Genomic DNA, 12,833 nt, shown 5'->3' on the forward strand with positions numbered 1-12,833 from the left:
AGCACTTTACTTGAACTACTTCATAATGTTAGGAATCAGTTTCACTGCACACTGACCACATACTCCTCGTGGTTCGACACCCTACTTACCTTAGCTTGCTTAGGTGATTAGGAATACTGAATTAATAGTTTTTTACTAGATAGCGACAGTCTAGCATCAGGTGCCAGAGCGGTGCGGCGGAGTGCGCGCGCAACATGACATCAACCGCATAATTAATGTCGGTACGTGATTCACTTGATATTAGTGCACGCATAACCCGAATGCAGACGTGTACTTCGTGCAAAGGCAGTAAGCGTGTAATCGGTGGCGAAAATTAAGAAATAAAGCTAAAATATACAGTAATTTCAAATAAATAATTTTTTAAACCAACCTCTTTTGATCTGAAACCCTTTCCGACCCAACACCGTTTTAATCTGAAACATGTTTTGACCTGACCCCTTTCGACTCAAAACCGTACCGACATGAACCGAAGTAAATTAACCATTTTTATTGACTCGTTCCGACCCTAATTTAGTCTTACACATGACTCGAGCTCGTCTGACTCGACCTGTTGCTAATCATAACCGGTAAAGAAGTATATCAATATCATAATAAATTAAAGAGAATAAAATGCTCTTTTTTATGATGTAATGTGTTTAAAAAAATATTAACGTGTGAAAAAGTTATGGACTTTTAAAGAGTCATGGGGGTAGTTAGTTTTGAATAAGAGTAAAATATGTAACTATTATATAAATTAACAAAAGTTGATGAAAGTTCAGGTACCAAAACTATAAATTCAATTGTAAAAGCTTCTAGCTTTTTCTCAAACGCTAGTAGTAGCGTTTAGAAAAAGAGTTTTTTCTCCTAATATAAAAGCTTCAAGCCCATTAAACCAAACAAGTATTTTTGTTGGGTATGAGCTTTTTCTTAAAAGCTTGAAGCTTGAAGCCCCTAAAAGCTCCTTGCCAAACATACCCTTTATGTCGGTTTAACGAATTGTTGACTATTGACTAACACAAATCCAATTATCCAATGATGCTTTCTCATTACTCTATATATATATATATATGTCTATAAGTTTAAATCTAATCCAAATGATGTGTTAATATTTGTTGAAACGGTTAGAACCGTTATCTATTATCTATTATATTTATATATAAATAAGGAGTTTGGTGACGTAAAGCCGCCGTTGGGCCATTTGGCGGCACCTAACTTGTCCTTGTATTTTTGTTTTTTTTTTCGTTTTTTGTATCGTAATGAACACAACGGAAGCTAATCGAACGCCAATTATGTTTTTCTTTTGTTTTAATTCTGATATCGTAATGAACGTGACGGAAACCGACTGTATTCGAATAGACTCACCGTCTTAACGCCCGGGACCAACAACGTTCGGGCTTTACCAATGCCTCGGTTTACCGACCATCGCCACTCCATTGGTCCACTCAACGCCCGGGAATGACAATGCTCGGTTTACCATTGCCCGAGTTTACCAACCGACGTCACCCCATTGGTCCACTTAATTTTCATATTTTATCCTTTCCTTAGCTCAGATACCGTAACAAATGTAGCCGAAACCAACCGAATTGATGTCCTCGCAAGTGGCCCTTGACGGCACCTTATAAGTTCATGAATTTTGTTATTATTTTTTATTTGTTTTATTTAGTTGAGTTACCATCACTAACGTATTGAAAACCGATGAAAACTCATTTTTTTTATTTCGGCACCATAACGAACATGGCGGAAACCGACCGAATTTGCCTAGACGCACCGCCTCAATGTCCGTGACCGACAACGCTCGGATTTTAACAACATGCAAATTTACCGACTAGCGTCCCCCCCCCCCCCGAAGGCATCCACCATTGGGGTGCAACTGCCCTATTGGGCCACTTGATGGCATCATATTAATCCGTGAATTTTTTTTTATTTAGTTCAGATAGCATCAAACATAATAGAGGAAAAAGTCAATTTATTTTTACTTTTGGTACCAAAACGAACAAGACGAAAACCGACCGAATTGGCATTGACTCACCACCTCAATGCGTGTGACCAACAACGCTAAGGTTTTACCAACGCACAAGTTTGCCGGCCGACACCCCCCCTCCCTCCAATTGGCCACTTGTCCACCTCAATTTTTTTAATATTTTTTTCCATTTTTAGCTCCTTTTTAGTTACAAACGTAATTGAAACCGACTGAACTCGTGTCGAGTTATCGCCTCAATGCCTAGGACCGATAACGCTTGGATTTTACCACCGCCCGGGTTTGCCGACCAAATAAACATCGTTTTAAATATTTTTGTTCTTTTTATATGTTATTTGACGCATTAATTTTTTGAGTTTTAACGCTCAAATTTTACCAACGATTTCAATTCGTGACGATTCACCAACGTAACGCTCGGGTTTTGACAATTGCCCGGTGCAACGCGCCGGGTAAAAAAAACTAGCTTAAACCAAACTAAATATGCCGGCTAGGCAGAGTTAGTAGTGAACCATATCGATTTATGGTTTCGAAAACCTGGTTTTTATGGTTCAGCTTATGGTTTGAAAAAATAATACGTATAAATACATTTAATTACGAGATTTGAAAAAATAATATAGCTTTAATAAATAATATAACTTTTATCACTTATTGAAATTAAACAATTATAATACGTATAAATACATTTAATTACGATATGTATATATTAGTAATTTAATCGATTCCGTACTATTTTATCTTTCAAAATTTAATAACTCTTTAATCCTTAAAAGTTTAAGGTTTGATCTATTTTTAACCTTACCACATCTCATTCTCCATCTCTATGTCAGTTGTTTTTTTTAGATACTCACATTTTTTGTGATGACGATGAATAATGAGTCTTTATATTTGGATAATCATTTAAACATTGAGATGAAGATATTGGAGATGTAAAATAATGAAATCTTAGAATTTTATAGAACTGATAAAGATGTAAGTCTATTGTGAATGCTATTAGACTATTAGTCTTATAACATGATGCATCAATAAAAGAAAAGATCATAGGGTTCGAAACCTAACAGTATTACTGGATAAGGTTTATGTCTGATGGTACCATCATGGTTTAGTCTATGGAGTAGCACTAGATTTCCCTTAAAAGAATAAACAAAAGAAACACTTATAACTTAAAAAATGAAAGTGAAATACTTTTATTTAAAACCATCTTTAAAGTTCTTATTAATAGAACTAGCAAAAAACTAGACACATCGATACAACTACCAAAACGTAACACGCCTATACTTGATGTATTCTTTATCCAAAGGAATCCCGACACCTTTACTTCCCCCGTCAAACTAGAAACGTGAACCGGACCCGCTATGTACTAGTTCTTTTCCACAAACATCAAACCGCAGTCAAACAAATTACGTGGAACCCTTTAAAAAGTAAATTAGAGGGCACCTCGGCAGATATCGTCTGTAATAAAAATATAAAAATAATAATATATTGGTAATTCTTGATTCAACACATCTCCGATCGATCGAACGTGAAAGATGGCGATGCAAACCGGAGTTAGCACCTCCAAAGTTCTCATCCTCGTCGGAGCAGGTAAACCCTAAATTCATATGATTCCAATTTGTTCCCTTCAAGATTTAGGGTTTATCCTAATTATTAAGCGTCTTTATCAATCCTTATCAAGAATTTGCTGCTGCTGCTGCTAATGGTTATAATATAAATTCTGTTCAGTCAGAGGTCATGACTGTATAACACATCCTTGTCAAAGTTTGAGCCTAGGTGCAATTAGCCACCGAGGGCTTGAGATAATAAGCAAGGCGCATACCGCAGTTAATGTTATACCTGTTTTTGGGGTTTTTATATTTTATAGGTTGATTACAGGTCTTATTTTTTTTAATGTTTCAGACGAGTCATAGTTATCCAATGCGCCAGGCGCAAAAAAAGCAAGGGCATGAGAAGAAAAATGCACTTAATGCAAATATATATTATTATTTATATGAAAAATAACATTTAATATAATCTAATTAGTACCAAAAGGTCTAAAATAGTCAAGATTCAAATGCAATTTCAAAACTTGAGATAATAAGCAAGGCACATAGTGTAGTTATAATACCAGGTTTTAGGATTTTTTAGAGCTAGTTTAGGGTGATTCCAGGTCATATTTTTATGTTACGGACCAGTTTTCTTAACTTTTAGGATTTGGCCGAAATCTTGCCTAGATGAGGGAAAGCGCCTTGCCTGAGGCCCTAGGTGCACGCCCGAAGGGCTTTTGGTATAATAGCCTTCAGAAACCAAAATTACAACTTTCTAAGTGTCTTGTTTGATTCACTTATAGTGTTATATGCTGCAGCTATGCTATTAGAGGCTAGGATTGAAAACAAGTATGATAAGTTTGTATTTGTTTTTCAATCCGCTGAAAACACTTTTAACTTAATACTAATCTTGGCTTATTGATTTAGCATGCCATATAGAGGCTCTTGAAGTATTGTTTGTAGCCTATGTTTTCATTTTTGTATTTAATGATGTTCTTTGTGCTGATTAGGTCTGACAAGTTCTGTTATATTAAGGAGTGGAAAACTCTCAGATATATTATCAGAGCTCCAGGAGTTAATGACGGGCGTTAATGAAATTGAAATTCAACCTGGAAAGTACGATAGTGCCGCTCTTTCAGCACAGGTATTTGAAAAGCTATTTAGAGAATTAAGAATACTGTGCTGTATTGTTGTTAATAATATGTACTGCTTATAAAGTGTACCGAGCTATACATTATGTGCCTACTTCTTTCTCATTTTATTTTTGGTTTCACTTCAGATTCGACAGTTGGCACAAGAAATCCGGGAGTTGTCCCTCTCCCGGCCTGTTACCATTTTTAAAGGAAATTCTAGTTCTAGTGGTAAGACATTTGAATTCTTTTTATACCTCTTTGGGCTTATACTCTAGCCTTGTTTTATGCTTTATATAAGATGTTCTTGATAGATATTTACAATGTTACTTTTGTGTTCTTAATCCTTGCTGAGGTATACATCAATACATAATCACTATATTTCATGATAAATTAATAATTTTGATGCATGTAACAGAATAAGCCCAGATTTCTATTTCAATTATCTGCGCTCCAAAGTTCTCATTCTTGCCTTCTTGGAATAGAACTCTTTTGTATTAGTTTTTTATGCATTTTTTTTACTTCCTGTTTAAAGTTGAGGATGGTGATGACGAATAAAATATAATCCAAAAGAATATATATATGGATTGATATCTTTTTAGTTTGGAGTTGTTTAGTTTTTGTCGTTGAATTTGCTTTCTTGGTATGATATAATAGAACATTATTACTGGATAATGCCTAACATGTAAGAACACATATGATAAAAATGTTGATCTTTTCTCACTGCTTATAGCTTGATATTGTTCGTATGTGTTTAATGATTAGGTAAATCAAAATTCAAAATATTAGAATAACATCACACACAACTTATAAGCCAAAGTACCAAACAACAGTTTTGAAGTTTTCATACTCGTCTGCATTTCACACCTTGCAATCAAATATGTAACCATAGTTTTCTTATTACAACAAACAAAACACCCCTTAAGTAATGGATACTTGACTTGTTTTTAGTTATTTCAACACCTAAACTCTTTATATCTATGTGGTTGAATATTTACTTACTGTCTGCATTCTTGTTACTATCAGTTCTAATGTGCATGAAATTAAACATTTATGTTATAAAAGCTGTGATGAAGATAAATAAAACTGTAATGTGAACAAAACAATGTTATGTGATACATGTTTTTTACTTGGTATATGTTTGAAACCAAGATCCATGATATTTCACATGTAACTGCCAACTTGTGAAATATAAAAAAACCATTTGCCTCAGCAGTTGAGCTAAAATATTGTTAATTAAACCGCAATGACACTCACTGATTATGTGCATTTTGAGTTTGATCTCTTTTTTCTGAACTTTCCATATGCTTGTAAATAAACTTTACTTGTAAATTTGGCAGGCCTATCATCTTACTTAATGCCAGCTGCAGCAATAGGAGCAATGGGATATTGCTATATGTGGTGGAAGGTAACATTAAGTGATTAGTACTGCTTACAAAAGTTAACAAATTGTTTGACTGGATGTATTCCTTTATAACCACATTGACGAATGCTTTGTCACATTTAATTTCAATTTTTGATGTTTTTTTCAGGGTTTGTCTTTATCTGATGTTATGTTTGTAACTAAGCACAATATGGCAAATGCTGTATCAACAGTCTCAAAGCAATTAGAGAACGTATCTGATGCCTTAGCTGTGAGTAACTCCTCATTTATAGATTGCAGTCTCTTTCCTTTATTTATTCCTGGCTTATTATTATTATTATTATTATTAGGATAATTGGAAATAAATAATCCCACCTTTTGTGTATTGGCTGATAATAATCCCACCTTTAAAAATCACTAGCAACGGTCCCACCTTTCAACTATTTTTGTCTCAATGGTCCTCCGTTAAAAAATACTTAACGTCGCTATGTTTTTTCCCTAGTATCAAACCGATGTATTAGGGCTTTTGATCGGAAGAACGATACGAGTCGATGTAAAATTTATCTCGAAACAGTGATTCAAATGACTTGATTTTTGTTAATGGGAAATTCAAGCACCCGAATTGAAACATTATTTTGTCGTTTGGACTTTGGATCACTATTTCGAGATATGTTTTACATTGGTCGACTCGTATCCTTCTACCGTTCAAAAGCTCTAAAACATCGATTTGAAACTAGGAAAAAACTTAACGACGTTAAGTATTTTTTAACAAAGTACCATTGTGAGAAAAATAGTTGAAAGCTGGGACCACTGATAGTGATTTTTAAAGGTGGGATTATTATCGGCCAATACACAAAAGATGGGATTATTTATTTCCAATTTGCCTTATTATTATTATTATTATATTGTGACACTTTGTCGTTTCTCATTGAAATATACAGTCTACAAAGAGACATCTATCAAAAAGACTTGAAAACTTGGACTGGAAATTAGATGAACAGAAGGAAATAAGTAATCATATTGCAGATGATGTAAGATAGTTACTTCCTTTTTAGGTGTTTATGATATGCGTTCACCTTTAAATTTATTCCTTTTTGAAAGTATTGCTTGTTATTCCGATTTTATTTTAGGTAAATGACGTGAAGTCAAATCTTAATCAGATAAGTTATGACATCGATATGATTCATCAAATGATGGCTGGTTTGGTAAGTTTTCTCATTTTTGTTCTAATATATTAACAAATCTGTAACTTTGCTCTTATGTTGTTCTTTATTACTCAACAGGAAGGAAAACTTGATCTTATTGAAGGAAAACAGGTGAGAATTTTAAAATTTTCAACCATGAATGTATCTTGTTCTGTTATATTTATTTCATGGACGATCTATAGGCTAATGTTTTTAATTTTTATCAATAGGATATGACCAATTCAGGTCTATACTACTTGATGCAAGTAGCCGGAGGTATTAAAGATGGGATAAACGCTAAACTCTTTAAGGTCAGATATTATAATTTATATTATTATTGTTATTATTATCTAGTGATTAGGTTTGATAAATAAATTAATCTCATATCTTGTTTTAACGGACATTAGGATATTGAAGCTAATATAGGAGAACAATCAAAAATTACATTTGAGGAGACATCTTTAAAGGTTTGCGATGCGTGCTTGAATGTATTTTTTATTCTCATTCTAGTTGTACATAATTTTTTCGTGGTTAACGCTTTGCACTTCACTTGTTCAGGGTCTTCAGTTTCTTACAGATGCTAGCGACTCAGGCTTAAAAGAGCCCGTGTTGACCAAAGTCAGCACCAAGGTAAGCAAAGATCAAGATAAATCTAAATCAAGATTCAGTAGGCCGTACACGATGGGCTTGTCATTTGCCAAAGATATGTGATTGGTCGAACTTTGAAGGGTTGCAAATTGCAATGACCACCATTCTTTTATCTTTTTGCTAAGTCATGATTATTCCAAATGTGGGTGGTAATTATATTTCATGATATAAAACGTGGCGGTGGTGTGACTGCATCCCATCTGTATGCATATTAATTGCTACTTGTGATGTATAATTGGATATGAATTGAAATATGTACAATAATACAAAATTAAGAGTTGGATTGTTCAGGTTTGAATGTGGTCATCTGCTATTGATTTCATTCTTGGTGCATGATAACTCATCAAACCCTGCAACAGCACGTGTTTTTCTGTTGCAAGTCGATATATGTATATGTTTTGATGGTTAGTCATCTGGCTCATGATCACAATTCCTCCCCTTTGCAATATGGATCCTTGAGTAATAAACTCTTTTCAAAGTCCCCAAACTTAGTTTATTTATGCTTAATATGATCCGTTACTGATGAATCATTAGCACAATATGACCCGTAACAGTGTTTTAAAGGTTCAATATGCCCAAACTTAGATATAAAAGTTAGACATGCATTTGTCGCCTGGTTTGAAAATGAAAATAATATTATTTTATTATTATTATGTGTGTGTGGGTGGGTGTGACCGTGTGTGATGGGACATTATTGGATTACAAACCACTACACGTTAAAATGAAAATTGCCCTCCTTGTTGATGTGGCGTCACGTGTCAAAAATCGTCCTCTAATGTAGCCCCTTTGCTACACATAATCTTATAAAGCATTTCTTATTAATACATAACATGATTTAACGTAACATAAACTGACTTGGTATAACCTAACACATTAACATAAAATAATGCCCATAACGATGACTTAGTTGACTTATCATCAAACATAACTCAATAGTCAATAACACCAAAGATGACCTAGTATAATCTAGCATAACCTAATATATAACTTATTAATGCATAATATCCCATTAAGACTCATCGCATATAACAAAGCCCTCAAATTGAATTAATAGGCATGCCTCCAAATATTAGTCATTCTAAAGTGACTTGGTGTAAACTATAAAACAACTCATTAGCATTTAAGTATTTAACACATACTAAGCCTATTAAGACCCATAATGGTGATTTACTGAACTTATCATCAAACGTCACGTATTAGCAGGTGCTATGACTTAGTGTACATAACACATAATAAGGCTTATTAAAATGTATTGGTTGACACATCATCAAACATAAGTCATGAACTTCTAAAATGCTTGATGCAACATAAATAACCCGTTAACACATAAAAGGTCCAGGAAGGCCCATAACTTAAATTAGTTGACGTTTCATCAAGCATTAACACTCAAAATGACTTGGTGTAACATAAAAATAACACCTTAACAGATAATAAGGCCTATTAAGGCTCGTGCAGGTGAATTAGTGAACGTTAGGCATGCCAAATTTACTTGTATACCCGATGAACCTAATCGGCCAATCCGACCTGACCCAACATATTTGTTACACGAATACCCAAAAACCAATTAAACCGATTGTTATTGGGGTCAGGTAGACTTTTAAACATCAAAATGATTTACCCAAAACGCAATTAACCCTATTTAACCCAAACTACACCGGTTCAAATTTTGGCATGTTATCAACAATCTGTGAATACACATTAACTTTTTAAATAGTATAAGGATTATGTTATGTTCTTGTTTGAATTAATTAACTTTCCAAACATGCAACAAGAAGGCTGGAATTTTTCGTACCAAAGGTGGAGTATGCAAAAAAAAAGAATAAAAAAATAAATAAAAGTAACAAATATATAGAAACTTGAACAACCCGACTTGATGAACGTGATAACCAAACAATCCAAACCCCACGATCCTGATTGTGATACGCATAGGTTATCGAATACAATATCATCACAAAAATAATAATAATAATAATAATAACCTGACAGAACTATCCAAAGCCCGAACATGAATCCGATCAACACCCCCTAGTGAATGTATCATTAAACCTCAGTCATTAACACCTAAAATGATTAGTATAATAGAAGAAAACTTATTTAACACATAGTAAGAAATATTAGGGTAAAGTTAAAATACAAAGGGAGACAAAAATGAAAAGTTTAAGAAGGATTTGTGACCACACAAAAAACCCCCTTAAAAATAAATTCAAAACAAACAATAAAAAATCATAACTCAAAATATAAATAAAAAACGAAAAAATTTAAAAAACTAAAATGCTTCCCCCATCATTCCCGTTAAAAGAAAAAAAACCCGACGAAAAGACACAATACCGAGATCAAAGACACAATGACGAAAATGAACAAAAGCAAATCACAAGGAAAAAAAGACACAATCAATGACGAAAATAAACACAAAACACAATGAAAAACAAAAGGCACAATGATGTTTTTCACTCAATATTGTTTGTTTTTTTTAGAACGAGAAAGCCGGTGCAAACATTTTTGTGTTTTTACTTTTTTTAGTTTTATTAAATTTCCAGTTATGGTTTTTTTTATTAATTCTTTTAAGACGTTTTTTCGTGTGGCTATAAATCATTCTCATATTTCTTATTTTCGCCCCCCTTTATAGAATAACTTGACCCAGACATATTAACGCTCGATATATATCGGTGCTTGGGTGTTCCGTGTTAGGAGTACTCCTAAGATGGCTAATTAAATATTGAAGGAATACTCCTTCGTGGTGGTCAAATGGTTAATTATAGTTTAGTGGTATCAATGTGTGTTAAACGTGTCTATAATGAGGTTCGAGTCTTGTAATGTTGATTTAGGAGTAGGATTAATGTGCGTTAGCCGTTAAAAAAACTTATATCTCGTTGTGATATTCCAGTTTACTCATGTAGGACAAGTTCCCACCTAGTTTCTCACACTCTTTTTATTTCAAATTAATCACCTTAAGCATCGATATCTTATTAATCCTCGTTCCATTTAAAAACATGATTTACTTCGTTTGATCATAATTCACGTTAAAAGATTACAAAAATAATAAGTATAACTGAAAGTCTGAAATATTCCTTCCCACAATACCTTTAACCAAATGATGTACCATGTTTATCATTTGAAAGCTATACGAATAACACAATACTGTGAAACTTATAATACAACTTTACACTTAACAGTAGTACTTTATATATATCCAGTTCATTCGAAATTAATACACACATACACTACACACATCCAATTCTACGGACTTGAAACCAGTATATACTAGATGAAAACATTAAAACTACCGCTTCAATCCAACCCTAAGTTTTCATCTGTCATCGTCAAAAGTTCATAATTGTGTTTGCATCGTTGCAGATACTCATAAATGGCTATGCAAACTCATCACGTATAGATTTAGATACACACCCACAAACCATATATCATCATGATCTACAAACAGACGTGGCATGATTTCCATGTATTCACATAGCTTGCATGCGTGCCACCTGTGCTAACATAGATCACTCCGTCAAAAGTCAAAACCCTAATTCATGTACTCACCACTGTTTCTGAACCTTCCATTAATGGCTTCTTCAATGCGGTTTTGGCTTTCTTGCACGCCAAATTGATATAAAAGCATGGCCAGAATACACAAGAATGATGAAAACATATCCAAATCCAAACTTGGATTGAAATGGCGGTTTCCAAAGGTCTTTTTGTCTTCTTGGCTATTTTGTTTGCAGCTGTTGTTGTTTCTTCTGATGTTCAGAATAAAGAAACCCTAGATCCGGTTAAAAGTATGTTTTTGGTTTTATTTATTTTGTTTTAACTTAATTTATGGTTTCGAAAGTCAAAAGTCACGATGCATTGCCAAGTCAGTCAGCTGCGAGTACTCAGCTTAGGCGGGAATACTTGTTGAGTACTTGGACGCCTAGACTGATTTTTACAACACTGAATGCAAATATAAATATTTCGATAAATTGGATTAAATTACTGGTTTTTTTTTCTTTTTCAGAAAGTGGTGGAGGTTCAAAGCCGGAGCAAATAGGTGTTGCTGGTTTTGGAGCAGGATGGGGGGTGGGTAGGGGAGGTGGGTTAGGTAATAGGGCTAGGGGTGCGGGTGGTGGATATGGTGGTGGTCCAGGAGGTGGTGGTGGTGAAGGTGGTGGATTTGGTGGAGTTGGTCCTGGTGGTGTTGGTGGATTTGGTGGTCCTGGTGGTGGTGGTACTAGTGGAGGTGGGTGGGGTGGTGGTGGTAGTCCTGGGTGGCTTGGTGGTGGTGGATTGGGTGGTCTCGTCCCTGGTTGGGGTGGTGGTAGTGGCCCTGGAGGCGGATGGGGTGGTGGCCCTGGATGGGGTGGCGGTGGCCCTGGAATTGGTGGCGGTATGCCTGGATGGGGTGGTGGTCAGCCGGGAGTGGGCGTTCCTGGCGGATGCAGTGGTTGTCCGCCGCGGATGGAGCAACAAAAGGAACAGAAGCAAAAGGAGGAGGTAAAGGAGCAAAAGGTGGAGGGACATGCATAAAGTGAAGATTTAGGGTTGTGTGTGCATGCATGCATGTGAAATAATTAAGTGGAGTGAGCTATTTTTAGTTTTAATTAATGTACGCAGTGTGTGATGTTATATGATATGATATTGTGATGAATCTACGTTTGTAAGATGAAGTTAAGTTACTATGTCTTATTATTAGGGTCATGAATAACAATACTTTGTTTTTGAGATTGGATCCATATTCTCTTGTGTTAGTTACTGTATATAATAGGGAAAATTCGTTTAATTGTCCATCTGAGAAAGAAACCCCAAATGAACTAAAGTATTCAAATATTTTATAAATGTCTATTCAAAATCGTCAGAAAAGACAACTATTATAAGTAAACCTGTCTTCGCCGACGGGCTTGTTTAAGCCAATCAAAACCAGTCACGTGTTCTATCCATCAAGCCAATCAAAACCAGTCACGTGTTCTATCCATCGGCTCAGATAATGATAACTTTTGAACCAAACATGTCGGCTCAGACAACTTTTAAACCACACTCGTCGTTTTTGAAATCTGT

General features: G+C 34.7%; 1 protein-coding gene across 1 annotated transcript; it reads left to right on the forward strand.

Moving 5' to 3' along the window:
- The first annotated feature begins 3,481 nt into the window (after positions 1–3,481).
- On the forward strand, positions 3,482–8,082 carry LOC143557096 (uncharacterized). Its single transcript, XM_077046253.1, has 11 exons — positions 3,482–3,538; positions 4,488–4,621; positions 4,757–4,838; positions 5,948–6,015; positions 6,140–6,241; positions 6,912–7,001; positions 7,101–7,175; positions 7,254–7,286; positions 7,385–7,465; positions 7,562–7,621; positions 7,713–8,082. The coding sequence occupies exons 1-11, from the start codon at positions 3,484–3,486 to the stop codon at positions 7,863–7,865; spliced, it is 933 nt and encodes a 310-aa protein (XP_076902368.1). The 5' UTR covers positions 3,482–3,483; the 3' UTR covers positions 7,866–8,082.
- The last annotated feature ends 4,751 nt before the right edge of the window (positions 8,083–12,833 follow it).

The sequence above is a fragment of the Bidens hawaiensis genome, unplaced genomic scaffold (assembly GCF_021521415.1).
Source record: "Bidens hawaiensis isolate Kalapana, Puna unplaced genomic scaffold, B.hawaiensis_p1.1 tig00018812_1, whole genome shotgun sequence".
NCBI lineage: Eukaryota > Viridiplantae > Streptophyta > Magnoliopsida > Asterales > Asteraceae > Bidens > Bidens hawaiensis.

Coding starts and splice junctions, on each gene's coding strand:
- LOC143557096 (XM_077046253.1), top strand. CDS start 3,484: ATGGCGATGCAAACCGGAGTTAGCACCTCCAAAGTTCTCATCCTCGTC. Junction 3,539..4,487: donor TCTCATCCTCGTCGGAGCAG/GTAAACCCTAAA, acceptor TGTGCTGATTAG/GTCTGACAAGTTCTGTTATA. Junction 4,839..5,947: donor AGGAAATTCTAGTTCTAGTG/GTAAGACATTTG, acceptor TAAATTTGGCAG/GCCTATCATCTTACTTAATG.